This window comes from Platalea leucorodia (genome assembly GCF_965183815.1).
Source record: "Platalea leucorodia genome assembly, chromosome: 7".
Taxonomy (NCBI): Eukaryota; Metazoa; Chordata; class Aves; order Pelecaniformes; family Threskiornithidae; genus Platalea; species Platalea leucorodia.
In genome coordinates this window covers 38,507,291-38,531,012 of record NC_138829.1, presented here as the reverse complement: position 1 = coordinate 38,531,012, position 23,722 = coordinate 38,507,291, and the positions used below count along the sequence as shown (strand labels likewise).

The 23,722-nt window shown below is 42.0% G+C and overlaps 1 protein-coding gene across 1 annotated transcript; it reads left to right on the top strand.

The window, feature by feature from the left end:
* Positions 1–219: 219 nt before the first annotated feature.
* On the top strand, positions 220–23,719 carry ARG2 (arginase 2; the record flags this gene model as incomplete). The annotated part of the gene is made up of 8 exons (XM_082318506.1): positions 220–336; positions 502–574; positions 14,358–14,535; positions 15,426–15,585; positions 20,398–20,492; positions 20,623–20,727; positions 22,202–22,338; positions 23,301–23,719. 8 exons carry the CDS (start codon positions 220–222, stop codon positions 23,504–23,506), a joined length of 1,071 nt encoding a protein of 356 aa, XP_082174632.1. The 3' UTR covers positions 23,507–23,719.
* Between the last annotated feature and the right edge of the window lie 3 nt (positions 23,720–23,722).

Below are 23,722 nucleotides of genomic sequence, written 5' to 3'. Positions count from 1 at the left end.
CTCCCCCTTCCCCCCCCCCCCCGGGCCGTCGCGCGCCGGGCCGCGTGCGCCGCGGGGGGCGGGACACACCTCCGGGCGCGCGCGCTGCCGTTGGCCGGGCGGCGCGGGCGTGTGGGGGGCGGGAGGCGGGGAGCCGGGCCCTGGCCGCGGCGCGCGCGGGGCTGGAGCCCGTTAAAAGGAGCGGGGCGGCGGCGGCGGGCATCCCTCGGCGGCTCCATCATGGCCCTGCGCAGCGGCTTCGCCCGGCTCCTCCGCAAGCAGGCGGACGCGGGGCTCCAGCTGCCCAGGCAGGCGCACTCCGTGGCGCTGGTGGGAGCGCCGCTCTCCAGGGGGCAGGTGGGCATCGCGGCCGAGGCGGGGGGGGAAGAGGCGCCCTCCGCCGCGCCGCGGGGGCAGGCGGGTGCCGCAGCCGCTCGGCTCCCCTCCCCTCCCCTCGGCGGGGCTCGCGTACCTGGCTGCAGGCAGGGCTGACTAACGCATCCCCTTCTCTTTGTCTCGCAGAAACGGCGGGGAGTGGATCACGGCCCCGCCACCCTCCGCGCCGCGGGGCTGGTGGAGCGGCTGGCCGGGCTCGGTGAGGCGCGGCGCGGCGTCGGGGGCTTCGCCGCCGGGGCGGGGAGGGTGGAGGGGCTGGGGGGCCGCCCTCATCTTCCCCCTCCCCTGGCAGGGCATCCCTTTCACGGCTCGTTTCGGCGAACCGTGACTCAGCCGCTTGCTGCGAACCGGGGGGCGGGGTGGTGGTGGGGTGGAAAGGGTTCCTGCCGGTGAATCCCGAAACCCGAAATGCCCCTGAGCCCCCGGCGCCCGGGGCAAGGCGGCGCCTGCCGCGTTTCTGCGGTACCGGCAAAGGGTGGCTTGTCGCGCACCAGCTTGTGCCTGCCGTTCAGCCGCTCCCGCCCGCGAAGCACCCGCCGGAGCCGCCCCGCGGGCCGCGAGGGGCTCCCGGAACAAAGAGAGCCGGGGCTCCCGGCCCACCGGCCGCGCTGCTCTCCGGCTTCCCAGAAACAGCTGCCTGTAGCCCTGCATCCTCGGTGTTGGCACACCGAGCGCTGTATTGGCGTGTGACGTGTGGTGACTTCCGAAAACCTAGAGAAACGTGAGGCCATTTAAAACGTTATGTGCACGCAGTGTATCCAGTCAAGTAATACCCTTGGCCGTGTTCCTCAATTTCTCACATCAGGTGTCTGCTTTTTCCATATTCATTACCAGCCACTTACCTTGTTCCTAAAATGCTCGCATGCTTTCAAGTGATGAAACTCAGAACTTTCTGGAGAAATCCTCAGATTTGTTTATGAGGTCTTGTCTGAAGTTTTGCTTTGAAAGCACTTGCAAATAGCACTGCGTGAATGGAAAGTTTCTGGTCTTTTCACTGTTACCACTACTGTTATTTTAAGCATATCCTTGCGCTTATTTGTGTTTCAGCTCCTCACATCTATTGCTTTTACAAGCTGAGAACTGCAGAAAACTGTATCACAGTTATTAGAAACAAGACATGAGGGACAGAAACTTGTAAAGCAGAATTCTGTCTCGGGGAATCTTTAGTCTAAAAAGTGTTATGGAAAACCATACGATGGGGATGGATTGCAGGAGTGGACTACAGAAAGAACTATGTTATCTGCTCTATGTGTGATTAGTGTTAGTGGAATTTAGATGCATGCAGAGGAAAGATAATTGCCTAATAACCCTCTAGCAGCTTTATTCTGAATTATAAGAACTCTTTAAAACAGAAGCTATTGTTCTGTTTAGCCCTGTAGGCTTTTCGTGCGTATCTTATGATTCACAAGCTGAAAAGTCCCAGTTTGCAATCAAATGAGTAGACGTTCTTTTCTTGTCTTGTTTTGTGCAAAATTGAGATGTATGCCACCCTTGGCAATATTTGAACTCTATGAACATGGAAGACTGTCTAAAAGAGGCCTTATACTGTAATAAAAGCAGGTCTGGATGTTACTGTGCTTAGAGTTTATTTTAAACTAACAAGTTATCAGATTTGAAAGGAGGATATGTTATTCTAGGCAAGACTGTAGGCAGCAGGTTTTTTTTATATCGATGACAGAATTCTGTACTGGAAGGATTGGGGTTCTCTTTCAAGTAGATCTAATACTTCCATTTTGTAAGAATTCTTTTTTGGGGAGGGGGAAAAAAAAAAAAAACCACAATAGAAAAAACTCATTTGCATGACATAAGCTCACTTCAAGAGGAACTTGGAGAAGGTAGAAAGAAAGGAGGATACAAGCTCTTTCTGAATTCCAGTAACAAAGAGTTGTGAGGATAGAAATGAAGCAAGCAAAACTTAAAAAATAAGCAGAAGGTAAAAAATACTTTCACTGTTTAGTTGCTTATGGATTCCTTACTCATTAATCAATAATGCACATATAGAGATATTTTCTTGCTGTTCCCTTACAATTTTTAAAGGCTCTGGGATTTCTTCCTCCTACAGTTTCACTTTCCTATTCCTGACATATTCTTCCACTGGGGTAGGGTTTTTTTTTCAGTCGGTGTTCTCTTTATTGCTTCTTAAATCTCTGCAGCTCTCTTATGAACAGGTTCGGATGGCACATGGATTGTAACAGGCTCTGCTGTGAGGGCCCATCCTGAAACAATGACAGTCACCAGCATACACAGAGAAGTTGTTTATCTTGCAAAGACAATCTGCTTGAGGGTAGGGTGGTGGAAGCTACCGTGTAGCCTTTTGTACTGTGCACATCTGTTGTTTGTGGAAATTTAACAAATGATTGTTTTTGTCTATGGCTGTCTATTTTTCTTCCCTCAGCTGGCAGCATAGCTTTGCCTGTAATGTGATAATAGCGCCATTGCTTGGACTCCACTTGGACTCCTGTGGTACACTGAACTGGCAGTAAAACTTTAGCTGCTTTCTAACACTGAATTTTCTTCTCATACATTGAAGAAGGCAATAGAGCAACAGTATTATTCTCATTATTAACTTGGGTATTCTATTTATCTATTAAAAGAATTAATAGTTTTCCTGGGACCTTGTTGCTTGTTTTCCAGGAGCAGGTAAATAATACTGCAGCAGACCAGGTTTCTCCTTTAAAAAGAAATAACATTTATCTAAGATATAGGGCGTCTGCTCTCCCATATGCATTGGCTGCTTCTGAAGCATTTGTGTCCATAGGGTCTGTGTGTGAGCGGGAGTGTTTGTTGTTGTTTCATGCCCCCATTTCCCACTGGTATGTGAGGGAATGCTATAAACGTGACTCTCCTTGTGATGACAAGCTTGGAACCAGGCATGAGGCCAGCTGTGGAATGATGCTTCCCAGTAGAAGAGTGGGGGTGGCTTCCAGGCAGTCTAAGGGAGTATAGATGGGGGGGAAAGACACAGCATTCCTGTAATGAAAACTCCCTGTTAACAGTAACTCTCAAATAAAATTGCCCTCACTTGTTTTAAGTGAAAGAGATTTCTGGTGATCAGATTCTTCTGTTTGCCTGAAATTGTAAAGTTTGATATTTTTTTTTTTTTTTTTTTTTTCATTTTCCATTCATATATTCAAATTCAATTTGACCTGCATAAAATGAAGATGCTCTGAAGTCTCCTCTAACATGTAGTGTTCAGGTAGTAGATGCATGCATTGCATTTGTTTGTTTTAGTCTTATGTGTACATACTTTGCTACTTTGAATAGCAAACAAACACATGGCTTTTCATATGTTTGGATGCCTGCTGTAATGACTTCCGTTGGTAGTGTTTGAGCCACAGCAGATCTGGTGAGTGAGAACACTAGACCTTTGTTTCCTCCTTTTTGCACTCTCTTGCTTTCACTGGCTGGTATCTTGGGAGGGAATTTTATTGTTCCTTTCACCCTATCCTGATTTCTGTTCTTCTGTAGTCCTATTGCAGCGTCCTGAGCTGCTACTCCATTTTCTATTTTTTTTTTTGGGGGGGGGGGGGGGGGAGGGAATCCCTCCCTTGAAAGAGACTGTGACTGTACCTACGTGGTATGATAAATTCTTGGCTGCTTAAAATGATGACTGCCTATGAACAGCATGTTTATGCTTAGGCTGAAATAGAAGGAGGGAGCTCAGAGGCAGATGGTATTGTTAGTCTGTACCAGACTGTCAGAGGTGAATCTGAGCCACTAACTTGACTTTTATCCCCTTGTTAGAAGCAGAGAGAGCACTGTTATGTGTTGGTAGTAGCTCGAGGTGTACGCAAGAGGAGAGTTAATGTAGCAGGCATCCAGCTCCCAAGCCAAAAACAGTGGGTGTGCAAGTCTGCAGTAGGGATAATTTAAAATATAACTGACTAAGCCTGTGGAGCTTTTTATTCACCTTGGTGGTGTTTGTCTTTTGGTTTTTGCTTCTTCCCCTAAGGGAAACTAAAATATTAACACCTTAAAGAACTCTTCCATCTTGCCAAAGAAGTAAAAGTGCTGTTTGAAAATAGAGATCCATAACTCCCTGGCATGGGGGAGGTGAGGGTAGAAAGCTTGCAGGACTGCGTATTGTTCTGGCAGTGAAGACAAGTGGGCGCAATATGCAAAGGCTCTTGGATTTTCGGTGGGAAGGAGTGGGGAAGATATAGCTTAGGTCAAGTGCATCTGTCACCTATAGAAGATGCAAAGTATGAAGTTCTTTAAAGTGAGAATTTCTTGGATCTCTCCTGTCTGCTGCAGATTAAGCAGAGAATCCAATTAAATCCAGAGTGTTGCTTAGTCCTCTTACTTTAAGGAGAGAAGGACCATTCTCAGATTGTATAGCTGTTGTGTCAATTACTGTAGCCCTTGAGGTGACTTAGAGCACCTCTGCTGTTGCTAACATGGGAACAACTTCAGTATAAAATTTCTTCCCAAGTATTCATTCTTGTATGTTGACTGTTGTTGATTCCTACCCCGCCTTCTTTATTTAGAACTGGATGTGGCTGGGTTGCTGAGTTTAGTCAGACTTGGGTTTGGATTACTCTAGAATGGATTAACAAAGTTTGGATCTGAGTTCCTGGATTGATGAGGTAGTGGACTGCAGAGACATGTGGCCTACAGACAGAAGGAGAGCTAGACTTGCCAAAGAGAATGACCATCATATTACTAGTCTTTTGTTTGACCAGAACAAAGCTCTTCAGTAATAGGATTCAGGAGGTCAGTGTAGTGACTCGGAAAGGAGTAACCTCCTCTAAAAGAGGAATGGAGCTGCTCCATGTGGTACGCATCCAGGAGATACGCTCCTGCTTTGCCTAAAACCATTGAACTCCTATTGAAATCTGCCAAAAATAGCAATTCAACTTTGCTGTCTCACCAATATTGCTCACATGGTTAGTTTCAGTCTTAAAAATAAATCATGAAGCAGCTTCTTTTACATATATCTCCTTTTTTTCCAGTCTAAATCTTCTTGGGTGAAGAGTTTAAGAGGAAGATAAATAGTCTTTCAGTTATGCACCAGGGTATGCATAATGAAGTACTGGTGTTGGGGTTCAGTAGATGTGGACTGGCAAGAGTTAGAGCTGCAGTGCTGGGAAAATAATTTTCATCAGCCCATCCAGTAAATTTGTGTTCGAAGAGTTGCCTGTATCCCTGAAGACTTTGATAAACTGTACCATTCTCCTTCCCCTATATTTGAATTAAGATCAGACACATAGACTATAGTTTGACAAAGATCCATTTGTGTTAGAAACAAGATCTGTCAGGAATTCAGTATTCTTGGGTGTATCTATCTGGCTTATATATCTATATATCTAGTTTAGCTTTGCACTAGGTCTTATCTCAATTGTTTCCCTTCAAAGGTCAGTATTTTAAACTCTTTAAGACTTTCTGGTTTAGTAGAGCCAGTCAAATATCTCTCATCTGTAGAATTCCAATAAAGTTTACATTTATTGTATAGATAACATCAAGATCTGTCTTTTTTTTTAGCCTCTTTCCTCACATTTTCTGCTGTTGACAAAGTTGAAATGGGAGACAGACAAAATTTTCAGTAACTGCTGGCATTTTAAGCAGCATGTTGTTTAGTTAAATCTCTGCATTGTTGAGATGAGAAATGCTACTGTTCATGGGTTCTTTCTGGTCACATACTCTGTCAGTATTGTCAAAGCTAAGTCTATTAATTTTCTAGGAACATTCTCAGGAAAAAATCAGTTAGGTTATAGAATACAGATGTTAGTCTAACAGCTAAGTCTTCTGCCCTACAAAGCAGAAATGGGAATGTCCTTTTTTTTTTTTTTTTTTTTTTACCCAGGCACACCCTCCCCCCCTCTTTTCCCCTGAAACAGAACATGTAAATGGCAGTCCTCTTCTTTTTCCTTTCTTTCCCTCAGACACAAGCATGCACAAACACCTTTGTTTAATAAAATCAGTAAAACATGCTTATGTAGTACTGCAGCTTATTTCTGGAGCTAGAATAAATGACCTCTTTTTATTTACACAGAAATAGATGGAGATCTTGTTTACCTCTCAAATGTTGATTAGCCATGAGTGGTTAGCTTCAAAGACCAGTGGTTTCACAAAAATCAAAGCACAGTCAAATGGACTGGTCGTAACTGGCATTTGCAGTGAGTCTTTGAAATTATGCCAGTTGTCAGAATGCATCAAGGACAGGTGCTGCTCCACGCCATGAGGGAAGGCAGCCAGGAGCTGACTCTGATAACCAGGCAGGGAGAAGGAGCCCTGCTGAGGCTTTGGAGGAGAGCTGTTTTGGGGAGGCCTCCACTGAGGCTATTTCTGGGTTGCTACTTCACAGCAGACCTCATCGGCTAGCTCGCCTTGAGCGCGGGAAGCTAAGCTCCTAGAAGTGGGGGAGCGTGCTCTGACAGCAGTTATGGTTTACCCTTTTGAATGTTGTACCCTTTGATATTTGCATGATTACAACTAGCCTTAGAAGTTACTAGAAAAATGCCACCAGTGAAAGTACACGGAGTTGGAGCATTCATTGCAGTAGGTCAGTTCTGATTCTCTTCCCTTCCCTGCATTTGTGGAGGATACTATCTGCTTGGTTTTGCTTTGGAATGAAAAGCTTTGTGTCGGTCACTGGTTTGATGCTTGTTTTTTCCTCTCCCATTTGGCTGGTGCATGTGCTGGGTTGCGCATTATCCATCAAGTTGGCTTTAAAAGAAACTTTGTTAATTTGGAGTAAAGTTCACTAGGTGCTTTAATTGTAATTGTTCCTCATACCGGTTTAGTTTAAATACATCTAAAAAATTAAGCTATGCAGATCAGGAAACCTGAATTTATTTTTTCTTTTTTTTTCTACTCCCCCTGCAATCTTTCAAGAAAAGCAGATGAGATTCAAGGACCAAATAACAGAGCTCCTGGGGGTTTTGTATTTCTTTGGTTTTATGGCAATGCCCTTCATCCTTGATATTTTTTATATTATAAAATGAGTTTTAATAAATGATTTAGCTGAATTTCTGCACCTGTAAAATTATCTCTGGATTGGAATAAGTTCAGATCACATGCCGTTTTGTTTTGTGGGTTTTTTGTTTGTTTGGTTTGGTTTTTTTTACCATGAATGGTGTTGAAGAAGAGGAGTTACTGGGGAGGGCCACAAAGGGAGATGACAGAAGGAAAAGTTAGGTAATGAGTTGGGTTGTGATCTGCTTTATGGTGCACAGAATCTGTTATTACTTTCTCATTTGAAACTTTATTCCTGTCTCTCATTGTGGACTCGCAAGACCAAGATACCTATGGCAGGTATGTGCTTATGTGAATATACTAGAGAGAATTATTTTTGGATGGAAGGTGGAAATTTCCATTGTAAAACCACCTGGTGAAAAGCAGGGAGTGAGGCACTACAGTAAAAAAAAAAAAAAAAAAAAAATCGGATCTTTCATTTTAATATGAAGAAGTGAGCTGGTCTGATGTTAAGTTTCTTGCAGCTGCTAAGAGGTAGGGGGAGAGGACTTCAGTAATCTCTGATATATTCTGCTCTCCCTTCCTCTCAAGTGTTGCCTGTTGGGCTTAACTATTACAATAACTGCTTACTTCTGTATCTAAAGCACAAGGTGTTTGTTGTTGAGGAGAGCTGTTTTGGTGTTACGACTGCCTATGGCTGTAAGTGCCTGCTTGTGTTCTTGCTATAGGGAACTGTTTCTGGGTTAAGCTTATTTGAAGGGAACTAGAACTTGTGTACGGTTTGTCAGCAGAGTGGCAGACCGCAATAGCTGCACCCTTGTCTCCTCTCTGATGCAAGCCACAGTGCAAATGTTTCCTAACACCTGACAGTGACGTTTTTGGAGGCCTCTTCAGGTCAAGCGCACTGGATTTCATAAGAGAGTAAAGTTATAAACGATTGTCAAAGGGAAATGAGGTGGCTGCTTGATTTGGTGTCGGAAAAAATGGTTCTTGGCTCATTTTATGCAAAGGACACCTTGAGACTACAGACTTGGGGTAGCAGTTGGACTTGGTTTTGCTTGTTGCTCTGGTATGAGCTGAAGCCTTTTAAATAGGTACAGATAGAAATTCTGTGTTAAACCAACCAGACCTTTCAGAATGCCAAAAGGCAGGGTGGAAATAACCGAGACATGGACTTCCCGCTTAGGAAGTGAAATTTTAGAGCTGGCAGAAACCTATTGAGCCATCAAATATCTATATCTAATAGGAGATTTCTTCCAGCAGATATATATTCCGTTCAAAGAGAATTGGACATGGTGTAAGAGCTTCGAAGCAAAAAGGTTATGATTAAACTAGGAGGCTGAAGTCTCAGTCTCTTGTAGTGGGAGCTTTGCTAGCCTAATTTCATATTTGTGTAAACCAAAAGTATGCCCTTTGTTTATCTGGTTGTTTTTACACGCACACCCCCTGGATAATTCTGGAGGGCTAAAACTGTCTTAAAAGGGGCTTTAGAATGCACTGGTCATAATGAATAGAGTCATTTGTTTTCTGTTGTGCAACGCTTTGATGGTGTCTCTGAGAAAGGATTACAAAGTCCGTAGCATAAGCCAATGAGCTTGTAGTGACAGGGAGGATGGTAACAGCTTGTAGTTCTTTGTTTTGTTCACAGGAAGAAAAATATTAAGTTTGTCTATCATCATCAACATTGTTAATGATACTCATTGCTTCCTGAAAAGCCTTTCTGTGTCTGTGGTGATTCACTAAACAGGCTGTAATGGGAGAAAACAGTTTGCAGGAGGGATGCTTTCATGTGAGTGGTTTTATGTAACACACAGTGTGAAACAAGAGGTAGTAACAGTGGGATTTCCAGATTCCTTTGAAAATAGTTCAGCAGGGTTTAGAAACCCAGAAGAGGAAATATTTAATTTTCCCATTAATTTAGGATTTTTTTTTTTACCTCTAGTTCACAAATACCCAGTGTAAGCCACATTCCAAATGCTTTTGTTCCAATTCCTGTTTGCTGCCTAGAAGAGTTGTAACAACTGTGTTACAGTAGCATGCCATTGGGCAATGTCAGCAGACAGCCTGGATTTTGAGCTGCATCTCCTTCTATCAGATTGCTGTTTCTGACTCTGGTGCAGCATTCTAGTAGAGGAGGATGGGGAGGCTTTCCCTGCTGCTGCCCAGATGTTTCCTGGTTAAATGCCCCCAGATGTATAAGCCACCTACTTTTACAGAAGAAAATTTTCTCTAAATCTGCGCAGGGAAATTCCTTGCTATAGTAACGGCTGCCTACTGTGGGTGCTGAACAAATGGACTGTATTTTAAGGTGATGGGAGGTGAACATCACCATTGTCATCTGGCTTGCTAAAAGGCATTTTATGTCCAAGTTACAAGCATCATTGGGTTGAGCCTGAGTGCTACATTGATATTTTATTTGAAAAGACATGCAGGAAACTTTACCTACACCTGGTAAAGGAAATCAGCGTTTTTCATAATTAGGAGCCAAACTTGTACTTAGGTAGAAATACAAATTAAGAACACATTTAAGAAAGTAAAGTTCTGGTTCTGGCTGTGCAGGCTGAAGAAATGACTGCCCTCCACCCCCTGGTCTGCTGGTTGAATGCCTATGCGACCTTTCTCTAACCTGGTGTGGTCAAAAGTTGACCTAGGGAAGATCTACTGGACAAACTACGTCAAGCTAATTTACTCATTTTTGGCTGAAATGTGTCCCCGAGCAGCCCTGTTTGTGAAACTCTGTCAGAGGGGGGCATTGAACCACTGAGGATTGCACTCCTCAGCTGTAGAAGAGATGTGTGCTGCCTTTATACACTAATCATTCATACTAACAGTAGGACTGTTGTGCATATATGCATCTTATTTATGTAATTATACTGTGTGCTCATATTCAGACTGACACCTCCATCTCCCTGATATCTCTTTCAAGCTCTTGTAACAGAAATAGATGAATCAAGCCTGTTTTTGTGTTTTCCTCATTTCAAAAAGTGATCTCCTCTTGAGCCAGTGTGCTGATGAAGCTGATCTGTATGGACTTGGTTGTTATATTCTGTTTGATTCATTAGTCAATTATCAACAGCGCAGAAAACTTATATTTTTTCATTTGAATGTAATTTCTGTTAGAGCTTGAAAGTGGAACAAAAGGCTTCTTTTGATTGATTGTATTTAATTTCGTATTATTTAGTTAGTAGCAAAATGTCTGTGGTGCCTAGTTTGTAAGTACTGTAGGGTACTGTTTCATTTAAAAAGAACTTCAATCCTGGCTAGACCTGATCTGCTGCACTGATAAATGGTGTGGATGCTGTGCTTCCTAACGAGTGTAAGGAAGCTGGCTTTCCTATCTGCCCACATCTTTTTCCAGTTTTCAGAGCTTGGATCTACTGTCTTTTAAAAGGCCCATATATATTCTTCATGTTAACTTTCTGTGCTGATTTAAAAAGCCGTTTGTTTATAGCTATTAGTATCTTAAAATAGAGCATGCCCCAACTACCAAAGAAACTAAGTGCATATTGTTTGGTGTGGTGTGTTATATAAAAAATCTTTCACTAACAGTGAAATAATAGCAAGATCCACCAGATCGCACTGCACCACAGCATGTCTATCCATTTAGCAATTTCTATGTTGGACAAAATAGTGTAGCTGAGAAAGATTAAGTTTTTTAATTTCTTTAAATCAAAACTATGTGCAAGCGGGCAGATGAAGTGGAAAACAATTCAGGTCTTTAAGTATTAGACTAATATCTGAGACACTCTAAATAGAAGCTAAGAAAATACATCAATAATTACTTTAATAATTTGACAAATTCTTTTTCTTTGCTGTTCAGTAAGCATTAAGACAAATGTATGTCTTGAGTTCATCTCTAATATCTGGTCAATCCCAATAAATATAAGTACACACATGTGCATACACACACTTCTAATCACTTCAGGATACACGGTTTGTCTATGTATTGTGATTTTTTATTTAATTTTTTTTAATTTTGTGTGTGTGTATTGTCTATTCACTAAGCCTTCTTTTTGCCCTGAGGTCATTTAATCATAGCTTTCAAAACTCTAGGCACAATTAAAAAAAAATAGTAGGAAGAAAAGATATTATTAATGATGTTTGAGGATTGGATTAGTGTGTACTTATGAGATTAACTGTGTCTTAATCAGATAGCTGTTGGATAGTTGGCTGAAAACATTCATATCGCCCTGGGAAACGGGAGCTATCCTCTGCAAGCACATAAAAGCAGTGGGCCTAAATAAGAGAGGAGAGCACAAAGCTGAGAAAAGAAGTTCCTGCAAGGTTTATGAACTCTATCTGAACAACAGTAAACTTTTGAAGATGGTAACAAAACCTGAAGGTATCTATGGTCTTTAACAGAAATTAGGCTTTTTTATAAAAATAACTAGAGAGAGGTATCTTAATGCAGGAGATATGAGAGTACCATTTGTCCAAAAGGTGGACAAGATCCCAGAATTCTCGACCCCAGAAGTGTGTGTGTGTGTGTGTGTGTCCATCCATCTCTACCATACCCACACTGTAAGCTGTATGAACCTGATGCGATCATAAGAAATGAATGGCTTTTTTATAGAGAAGCTGAACCAAATCTTTTTGCCTTACAAGTGGGGACTGGGAGGAGAGCAGGATAAAGAAGAAAGAAATTCTTGAACACAAGGGCTACTTCAAACACACTTCCTAGAATCTGCCATATTTGGCCTGCTTTGAGCATAACCTGAAGAATCTTAACCGATTCCTTAAAGTGCTATGAAAGATGGCATGGTTGGTTCTTTTACACTGATCTCAAGATGGAGCTTCATGATATAATTTCCTTTCATTCTTTTTGTCCTTTAATGGGTAAAAATACTGTGATGTGCTTGTATGTCCTGTAAGAGAGAACAAAACATAAGCGGCAGTCCTTTCTTCCATTACATTGTGTAATGTGCTGTCCTGCAATGTGTAAGTCACTGAACACAGCTCCCAACTGCAGATTTACTTCCCACAGATGTCAGAGGTGTTAGATCAAAGGTATTATTAACTTGTACAGCATCTCCAAAAGCTCTTGATACCTATTGAATGATGCAATGTCTTGAAGTCTTACTTCCAAAACTTGTCTCCCAGGCATGCTCATGTACTTTCATCAAACTTTGAAATGTGTAGCAGTATGCAATGCATGAGAAGTAGCCTTGCAGGAAGACACAAATAAAAAAAATAGTTTTTTGACATTCATTGAGCATCTCTCAGAACTCACAACTCTCTTCTGATTTTGCACAGCAGCAGAATGAAATAGGGTAAAAAAAATGTAGTGGTCACACGGAAGGTCAGATAGATAGCACATTCAAATCTGAACAAAATGGGCTCAAAATTCCACAGTCTTAGTCCTCCTGGCTAATTAGGTATTGCCTAAGGGAAGAAAAAAAAAAGGCTGTTGTATGCCTGTGTTGCCTTTTGAACACCAGGGAGTGGTATGTCATGGTCTAGCTTACTGCTTTAAGTCTCTGCAGATAACGTGCTTTCTCACAGAGCTGCTGAGACTACATTTATTTAATCCTTTGTCAAGTAGCTGTGCTCAGCTGACGTGTCCTCTCCTAGCAAATACCCTGACATATGTCCATCTATGTCCCTGCTATAAAAAGAATGCTTGCCTATTTCCCAGCCACCTAATGCTCACAAGTGACTCAACCTTTCCTTCACTCTTTTCATCAGTCAAAACTCCTTTTGAAATTATAATAAAGTCATGTTTTTCTCAATGCTACTTTTATGTTCTTTCCACCAAGCAAATTGACGTACCCTGTTTTCCTAGACATGAGACTAATGGCTTAATGGAAATTAAGCAGGAAGCCCAGAGCCCCAACTGGGCTGTTTCTTCATGTTGATTTGCTTGCCTTAATTTTTCAAAGATGTGCCCTGTTAGGCATAGGATGGCTAAAGGCAGAATGTCAAGCTCTAGCCTGGGTACTTTGAACTGCAAACAGACTAGTGATTCTGAGGAACAAATGGGACAGGCATGACTGGTATTCAGGGTGGTCTTGGCTTATTAAGCCACTATTGGTGTAGCTGTAAATACTTTGGGCCCTTTACAGTCCTCATCAGTGCCTGCAGCGACAGGCCTTTCTGAAACTGAGAGGCTCTGGCCTCTGAAATACTGTTAGAAATTTTGGTATTTAAATGACTGTTAGGAAAGCACGTGGTATGGGACAGTGCAGTTTCAAAGGATGAGCTCTGTAATATGTATGAAAGAGAATTAAACTTTAAATGCAGCCAGTTAATGAATATGCTCCCAGTTGGGTGGAGGAGGGGAAACAACACTCAAAAATGTTCCCTTGTTTCCTAATCTGTGAAGTGACTCATTTTCAGGGTCGGTAGACAGAAATACATTTTAGGAAAGGCTGAGTCTTAGACCCAGAACGTTGTCAGGCTTCAACAGCCGATTAAGTTTTAACTGGCGATGATAGGATCTGAAAGAGGGTTGGGATCAAAGCCCCAGAATTAAGATGCTTTGTAGAACATCTTGCGTTGAGAAAATGGACAGCTTCTCTTACAAAGCAGTAGTGCATCCTCCATGGAGTTGCCTGGAAGTACTGTAAGAAAATTTCCTTTGTTGGTAACTTGGCACTTTTGTGCCTGGATTCTTGTGGGATTAGAAAATAGAAAATAACTGTTAGGACGCAGGTATAGTTAGTGAAATGTGTAGTCCTAGGCATCTTTGAGCAACTGAGCTCATTTAAGGCTGTATACAATCTGTCTAATTGGGAAGGAAGGCAGCAATACAAGCTGTACTTTTTCATGTTAAAATTGCCAAGACATAATTTTAAAGAAACAAACTGTTTTTCTAGGTGACTTTCTATGATTGTCCTATCATCTCATCGCTGAATTAAAGCGACGATACTATCTTAAGCTTTCTAATCTGTAAAGTTGTGACATGGTTGTTTGCAAGGGCATGCAGGTAGTCAAATGAATTCGTTCCCTTCCCATTGTTCCTTTCATACTTGCCCAACTGATTTTCTGAGGGGACCATATTTGAACGTTTCTCTGGGCACTTATTTAAGTAAGTAACTCACTTTCTTCTTTTGCTGCTCTCTTTCCAGGATGCCAAGTGTATGACTTCGGAGATTTGAATTTCACTCAAGTTCCCAACGATGAGCTGTACAACAACCTGATTTTATATCCCCGCTCAGTGGGTTTAGCCAGCCAGGTATTGGCTGATGCTGTAAGCAGAGCAGTAGCTGCTGGACACAGCTGTGTGACTATAGGAGGTGATCACAGGTGAGCTGAACTAAAACAATTAGTGGTGCATGCTGCAGGTTGACACTCGGAGTATAAGAATTTAATTAAAAAATAAGGGGACAGTGGGAACAACTTGGGGCCATTTCCTGGCAATACCATAGGGTATCAGCATTTTGATTTTATTGCTGGGGCTTTTAGGGTGAAGCATGGAAGACAGCTACAAAAACCTGACCTTCTAAGACAGTACTGCTTAGTTCCAGACTGTTCTGGGATCTGCAGACATAGAAGTGAGGTTTTCCTGTTTGGGAAAATTTGCGTGATCAGGTCCCTTTAGGAACTGTTGTAGTTTCTTTATTGCTGAATGTTTAGTGATGTGTCTCTTTTTTGCCCCTCAACTCACAGGATGTCAACTTTTACGGTGGGTTTGTAGTGCCTGCATACAGACCATTTTGTAATAGATCTTATAGCATGTGAATCTGTTTCTTCTCTTTTTCACTAACCTTTGGTCTGAGGATTGGTTGAAGAAGGCAAGGCATGTTAAGAATGAATTGGGGGACGAGGTGTCATGACGGGAATAAAAAATGGGCGAACAGCAGAATTGATGAGTGAGTGCACTAGATTTTCTAGGAGATCATTTGGAGCAGAACAGGTGAAGCTTAAGAGTGTGGGAAGGGTGACAGTGGAGAGAGAAAAGAGCTTGCTCTTATCTGTCAGTACTAGTGTAGTCCTGTAGAGTTCCTTGGAGTCTTCTAGAATAATGATAGTGGCATACCGTGCAGTTTATATGGGATGCACCCTTTACTGTCACAGATGTCTGATGTGTTCAAACATGACAACATTGCTGCCTGAAGTTGCAGAGACTTCCCATTGTCCCTGTAGTTGTTCTGAAGGACAAATGGTGACTAAAGACTTTGCTACTGTATTTCCAGCTTGGCACTTGGTTCTGTCAGTGGCCACGCACGGCAGTGCCCACACCTTGGTGTGATCTGGGTGGATGCGCATGCTGATATCAACACCCCTCTTACAACTCAGTCTGGAAACCTCCATGGACAACCTCTCTCATTTCTCTTGAGAGAGCTCAAAGATAAAGTAAGTATCTTGCTTGTACAGTTAGCCTACATTGACATCCTCGGAGCATTTTGCTTTTTCTGGTGTGAGGTGCTTTCTTATCTGCTGCAAATGCACACCTTTTTTTATCTGAGAACAAGCAAAAATATGTATTATTTGTGTGTGTACTCATATACATATATATATATCCCCCTATACACAAATGCGCACACACACACACATGTAAATATACATACACACACATTTAGGAACAAGAATGAGAAAAAGCTTTTCTTTGTGTTAGCGCCCTCGTGGGTTGTACAGAAAGCAAGAGTTCACGCAAACTCTATGTAGCAGCTGGCCATGGTGCCATTCCTGCATAACAGGTGGAGCTGGTGCTGAGGCTGTGCAATGGCATCAGTTCTACCAACTGAGCGAAAGAGGGAACCTCCCCCCAGCTGAGCCTGTGAGAGCTGTGCTGAGCTCACCTCCAGTGACAGCTGGTTCCTGCATACCTTGTACACTTCTGCTTAATTTGGCTCTTCCATGTTTTGACAACCTTGGGGCCTGACAGGGGCTGTTCCTGCATGATCTCTCCTAACTGGCTGCTCTGGTGTTGGCTCCACTTGCAAATATTACAAATCAGAACATCTGTACCTGCTTACAGGGTGCTTTTAAAGAGATAGCCTTTGTCTTGGAAAGAGGTCAAATTATCAAAAACAGCTGTTTAGCAGGGCACGTGGAATGTGCACGGCCAGTTTTTGCTACTGTCAAGATGCTAAGCAGTAGGTTGACCTAACCCGACCCTAGTCTTTTTGGCTTGGCTGCAGGCTGTATCTCCCTATCCAGGTACCTGTAGCATCTCCTGGAGACACTACAGTGACGGCCTGTGCATTGCAGGCATTTGCAGTAGGAACTTAGGCATGACAATCTGCTTCTGCTGAAGCTCAGGCTGGAAAGCGGGAGCAGGATCAGCAACTGCAGGTTGAGAATAGATGCTGGAGCTGCAGAAAACCTGACTCTCAATTTTATTCTGGCACTTTGCACTGCTAGTCATTTCTCTTAGTTTTTTTTTTTTTTTTTTTTTTCTCTCTGACAAATTTTGAGGGTGCTGTGTTGATGGAAGTATGCCTCTTCCAAGTAAGATCAAGCATGTTTAATGTCTTTATGGCTACTGAAGCTACTCTTGCATTAGTACCTGTTTGGCATAGCAAGATTGCTATCATCTGGTAAAGCTCTTCTGCTTTTCTCCTGCAAATTCTTTTGAATGAATTCCATCCACAAGTCAACAGAGTCATCTGGTGCTTTTACATACTTTCCTTGTTCTAATAATTCTAGTATGGTCTCTACAAACATGCTAGAATTCCCAGAGTAATGCAAAATTAATGGGGCTTCTAGTGTCTTGCCCATAAGTTAAAGGGGGTGATTTTTTTTTTTTTTCCTTCATTTTGGCAACTGCAGCCACTTCTGCAGGAAAGATAGGAAGAGCAAAAGAAAATTTTGTGAATTTTGGAGGTCACCTAAGGTGAACAGTTTATGTCTTGGTGAGAACAGAACAAAGCCAAGTTCTTTGATAGCTGAGGAAGGAGGAGAAAGGCAGAATAAAGTATGCTGCTTTCCTCTTTTTTCATTTGACAAAAGTATTTAATTGGCTTCCTACATATACATTGTTGATTTCTGGTCTGCTAGGCTCCGGTTCTTGAGCAGCACAGAAAAGCACTTTTTTTTTTTTTTTTTTTTTTTTTTTGAGCTACTAAAAGCATACTGTGGGCTTTCTGGGGTCAGTGGGGGAGCAGGCCTCTTGCCAGCAGCAGTAGTGAAGAAAGAGTAAGATTAGGCTACACTTAGAGGTGAGTTAGTCAGGTATGGTGCTGGTTGGTTATGAGATCTCATTACAAGCTCACCTCAATTCTAGCTGTCAGGAAGCCCACGCAGAAACATTTGACCCAAGTCCCTCAACCTGTATTTGCAGCTATGCAGAGAGGCCTGTACTCATTTAGAGGGTTTTTTTACCATATTGTATTCCTGTTTAGAGGCAGGAAAAACAACATCTGTCCTGCTGGTACAAGGTGGCTTCTACAACAGTATAAATTTTTAAACAGCTGTTGAGCAGTAGTAGAATGTGCCTCCAACAATAGCTTGTCTGGCTACGTATCTGACTCAGTGGAGGGAACCTTTATGTGTGAACAGATGCATGTGGGTTGCTCTCTCACTCTCATCCAGTAGAGCAGTCATGTTGACCATGGGACAAAAAAATTTACTGTTTGTCTTTCTTGACTGCTTTGCAAGGATTCTTTTTGAATCCTAAAACTGAAGGCTACTCTTGTCCTACACTCTGCTGAACATAACTTCTTTCTCAAAGCGATAGACAAACTAAGCGGTTGCACTTTGCTTCTCACGGAGGTTTCCGTCTTGTCAAAGGGTACATATACATAGCATAGCAGTGTGAGAGAATGAGAGATTTTGCAGTGAGCCCTGTATCTCCTTCCTTGCTTTCACTCATGCTCTGAAGGCGTTTTTGAGTAACCTCTCCCCACCGTGACACACCTGTGTGTATGCTTCTCTGGGTGGACTTCCATCAGTCCACCAAACTGTCTCTCTGGGTCACAAGATTTGGTCATCAACCGAATAGTCTCAGGAAGGCTAGCTGGCACTCGGCTCCCTGTCTAGATTGTTTTGTAGAACCACAGTGAAACAAGAGCTCCTTTGAGGACATAACAAGAGAGCAAAATAGCCTGCATGATTACATTTTATCTTCCCGATTCATTGCCCATCTCCACTAACTGGTACTGCTCTTCCAGCATCTCCAGGCTCCTTGTTCTTCATTCCCTGTCGAGAGGACCTGAGACAGAGGTAGTAGCGTAACATAGGTTTCTCTTGGTGGCACAATCTGTTTAGACTGTTTTTGACCCCGTCCCAGCAATGCAGTTTAGCTGCTGTAACCTTCTGTGGGATTGCATGAAAAGTGAGTCAGGAGCACTGTCTCTTTGCTTGGTTAGTTTTTGAGACACATCAAGTCCTAGCCATCAATCACTGTATGACCCTACAAACAGCTGTCCTGGGGAACTGATGTGACAGCAACTGCTTAAATGAGCACAACTGCCCAGAACTCCCCAGGGCTGTTTCAAGTCCCTCAGTTTAGGTGTTATCTCACCTGTTTTCAGAATTCCTTCTGTATCCAGGGCTAATGAGCCTGGTCAATGCTCTACTGAATTAAATGTCCCCATGTAGCAGACAACATGAAGTAGAAAAGTGAGGCATCTGGCTATGAAATAAAATAAAGCATTTGGCCAGGTTGCTGTAGAACAAGCCCTGGTGTTGCCTGCACAGTCCATTCACAGGCTGTCAGCTGCCACTTGTGTGCCCAGGTAGCTTCACAGGAGCACTGCCTGGTACTCCTCAAGGCAAGGCGGCCCTTTAGGGTTTTTAAAAAACTTTTAAAATTAATTCAGCTGTTTTAAGGGAAAATATTTATGAACATAATCCCTTGACTGGCATTCCTCAAAGTGAGCATTAGTGTCAGGGCTCCTGGAACCATTCAAACTAAACTCATAAACCACTATTAATAACTTACCATGAAAATGCCTGCACCTTTTTCTGATCCCTGTTTGGCTTTACTATCAGCAACTCCTCTTCTATTGCAACAAAGTAAAAAACCAGAGCCTACCAAAGGAAGTTAAGGCGTTCCATTTTCTTTATTTAAAGAGGAAGAGGTATAGTTAAAACTGGCAGTATTAAATCTACTAAGTCATTGACACTAGAGAGTATCTGACAGTATTATCAATACTATGCTCAGCTTATGGTACGGTGAGGGGTTTTGCAGATACAGCTTCATTGCTGAGACCTGAATTATTTTTCCTAGTGGTCTCCATATCATTTATCCCTCTTCTGAATTCATGACTGCAGAAAAGTTTCATTGCCCCAGAATAACAAATAATTTTATTAGATGTACTTATTTAATCCAAACATAATTAAATATAGCTATGGGTGTGTTAGCCTTTAGAAACAAATCCAAATGTTGCAACTAGAATATAATTAGTAATTGAGAAGTGTAAGAGGGAAGCAAAGCCTTCTTGTTGCTTGACAGCTGTGTTGGCTATAGCCATTTTCAGAGCTGGGAGAGGAAGAAAAGAAATTTGAGTTAATTTAAAGCACTCCTAAAATTAGTAGATATTACTAACTGAAGGATTTTTGTAATTTCATACCATGACTACTTAATTACCAAGGTGAAAAATTATGACCTCGTCATCTTTCATCTGCTGTCCTAGACCTGCTCTCTTCAGTTCTACATTAAGAAACAGTACGATGTAGCCCTGTGTGGAGGCCCAACTTTGTCATGCTCTTTTTTTTTTTACTTCCCACTTTGAATTTGTCCATTTTTAATGTCGTTTTTGCAACAAAGTTTCCATGAGTTTTTGGTGATTCTCCTAAAAAGATGCAGGTGCCTTGGCTTTTATTCTTCCACTTAAGTATGATGTACTGGGTAAGTTACATAGCATTCCCACTAAATGCACTGTATAAATGATCTGCATCTGGGTAGCTAGTTTCTTATCGTTCCCCCTTACGTTCATTGATGCTAATTACCTATTGCTTCTGGATTTCGGCTTTTTATTCCACCTCTTCAAACTGGAAAACATAGAAGAGGTAAAAACTTCATCCATTAACATTCAGCTCGGGTAAAATGGTATGACAAAGGCAAGGACTGATCAAATCAGGAAGCCAGACTCTCAAGTGATGAAGTTTCTCTGTTTAGACAGAGAAAGGATGCTATAAATAAAGTTTTGAGGGAAGCATTAAATACAGTTTTGTTATGTATGTCATTAAACTAACCTAATACCAAACCTTTGCTTGCAGGTACCACAACTTCCTGGCTTTTCCTGGCTAAAGCCCTGCCTTTCAGCATCTGATATTGTGTACGTTGGTTTGAGGGATGTGGATCCTGCTGAATAGTGAGTTGATCAAGATGAAAGGATTTCTGTAAAGGCTGAAATCATGAGCTTCTTTCCACATCTGGCTGTTTGCAAGGCTTGCTAGATTTAAGCTTAGGCCAGTAACGATTTTTTTTCTTTATTTTAACAGCTATATTTTGAAGAACTATGACATCCAGTATTTTTCCATGAGGGATATTGATCGCCTTGGAATTCAGAAAGTTATGGAAAGAACACTTGAACAACTGATGAGCAGGTAACAAACTATTATCTGATTTAAACTACTCCTGTCATCCACTTGTTGAATATTTATTTTCCTGAAAGTTATTTAAGTGAAGGTCATTCTTGATGTAAGGTGGCCTAACAGAACTGTGACAGTGTCCAGTAAATCGTAAAGTCTTAGCACTGACTTTAGTCCTCAGCTTCCACATCTTGAACTGGAACCATTTCACAGTGTTTAGCAAAAAGCTACGAGGTTACATTAGTCACTACAACTGTGGCTCTGTTCTACATGATTTGTTCTGTTTCTTGAGGAATTCTGCATTTTGCTGCAGTTTGACAAAATGTTTGAATCAACTCGGAGTCTAGGCTATACATTACACTTCTAAAAATAAATGTATAACTGATGGTAAGTTGAATTCAGCTGTTAGTACATGAGGTAGAAGCATTTGATGGCTTCCTCCTTAGACTGTGCTCACATATGCTGTCCTGATGACAACTGCCACTTTCAGTTCAGCTAGTGAAGTTCGCTGTAACCGCTCCCTTAGTTGAGTTCAACGCTGAAGTCTTTGCTAACCTTGTTCAAGTTTGCTGAAGCAGATCAGGGAGCAAATCATGCTAGTCTAGGGACAGGATCAGAGTTAAAAGGCTAACTTCTCACCACAGGGCAGAACACAGTCCTGTAAGCAGAACAAGGTCCCTGTATCTGTGCTGCATGCTGCTATATCTAAAGGTGTGCTCACCCTTCCTAGCTGGAGCTGTGCCAAGTAAAGTAGTTGCTAATCCAGATGCTTCTCCCTACTGAGCACCTGCAGCAAGCTGGAAGTACACAGGCTACCACTTAAATAGCTCATCTGAGTGACGAGCAGCGTCCAATTTATTAAGCTGTCATGGGTTGCCAGACTTCATGTAGTAAGGAAGAAATGGTTTAGGTTTGAGATTATCCTTCACTTTTTCATCACCTAGGCTTACATGGCAGAGTTTGGAGGCAGCCTTCAACTATTGACCTGAAAAATGCAGAATGCCCCATTCATCTTGATGAGCTGTCTATGAAATCCTCAAGCTTGGTGCTTCCTCCATCCTAGATGCCATGCAAATCAATGTTTCAGCCTTTCAGCCTGGCTTTCTGTACAAAAGGAGAAAAAGCTGGATTGCATCATACATTTCTCTACATTTTTCCATCTAAGGAGACAAACACCAGATAAGATGGTCAGAACTGAAGTACTTATCTTCAGCCAAATCACACCTGAGCAGATGCTCAGTGAACCTAGAAAGACAAAATTCTGTTTTCCCACTGTGTACTGGGGAAAGTTCTGAGCTAAGAGATGTTTCAGAGTCCAAAGATATTAAAAAAAATCCTTTCCAAATGTATATAAGACATGGAATAGGACTTAGGACCTTTAGCATCATGGAGCATGATGCTACTTTGCTGATCGGCCTAGACAGTAAGTAATAAATGTAGAAAGCGTTCAAGGTTCTGAGATTGCTTTTCTCATTTTATTCCGTCTCAGGAGACAGAGACCAATTCACCTGAGTTTCGACATTGATGCTTTTGATCCCTCGCTGGCTCCAGCGACTGGGACTCCTGTTCTAGGTGGATTAACTTACAGAGAAGGCATGTACATCGCAGAGGAAATACACAACACAGGTAGGAGCTGACCCGCAGTACCGGACTGAGCAAGGACAGGACAAACTACATAGAGCTCATATTGGTTGTGTATCTGTCTCCCACGTAACTAGATAATAAGATAAATGTAGTCAAACCCGAGGTGCCTACAAAGTCAGTTCAACTGTCAGTAAGGGAAGGAGAAGTCCTATGACTGGGCAATACCCCAGGTGTTGGAAGCAGCTTAACCATCAACAACTTACCAAAAGTAAATAAAATACATAATATTTTAACAACGAATGCCAAAAATTACTTGGTCATCTTGTATAATACTGTCCCCTATTCCTAAACGCATGAGGTCAGATGTAAAAATGGGTGCAAACAATTTTAAACAGTTTGAAGTTCTGTTCTAGGATTCAAGGCTAGCAAATCAAGCTTTCACCAGGTATACTGCAGTTGACTCAATATATGAGGAATTTCCTCCTTATGCCGTGGAGTTTTTATTTAATTTATTTAAACAATGAGTTATTTGCCGTAAAAGTTGGTATGGGAGGAAGAAGGAAAAAAAACCAAAAAACCAACCAACCCCCCCAAAAAACCCCAACCAGACAACAGATTCAATAGTCAGGAATAGGATAGCAAAAAATACTAGGTGAGACTATTTTATATCCCTTAATTTTCGGACTGGGAGAAAACAAAATGGAAAAACATTCCTCTCCTAAGTGTTACATGGAACATCAAACTTGTTTTTGCTGAATGCTAAAAGCATGGATGAGTGAGGTTGTGATGATGTAAGAAAGAACCAAATTAAAAACACAAACTCGCACCCAAGAATGATAACCTCATGCCCCCCTGGAGAGCCAATTTTACTTGTCTAGGGGTAGAGTCGGTCACAAGCTCAAATATCAGACTTGCTGCAACGAATGAAAGGCTGCAAAAGAAACCCTGTTAGAGATTCTACCCTTTTTCATAGTAACAAACAAAGCTGTAAATAATTTTCACAGGAATGCTTTCAGCTGTAGACATGGTTGAAGTCAATCCACTGCTTGGAGCTTCTCAAGAGGAAGTGAACGCAACTGCTAGTCTTGCAGTCGACGTGATAGCAACGTGCTTTGGGCAGACAAGGGAAGGAGCACACACCGCTTTTGATGAACTCCCAACACCCAGTTCTCCAGATGAATCTGACAGTGAAGAGCAAGTGAGGATTTAAGAACCCAAAGTGTTGGGTACATTGGACATTATAGAGCTCTGCTGAGGCACTTGAGTGGAGAGATGGTCAACACTTGGCAAATACTGTTAACTTCTCAATTTTTAAATAAACTAGCTTTTCCACTGATCCGTGGCTACTTTATTACATACCAAGATTTACTCATTTAGTTAAGTATATACAAATGGAGACAATAAAATATTTATTACCTTCTTTTTA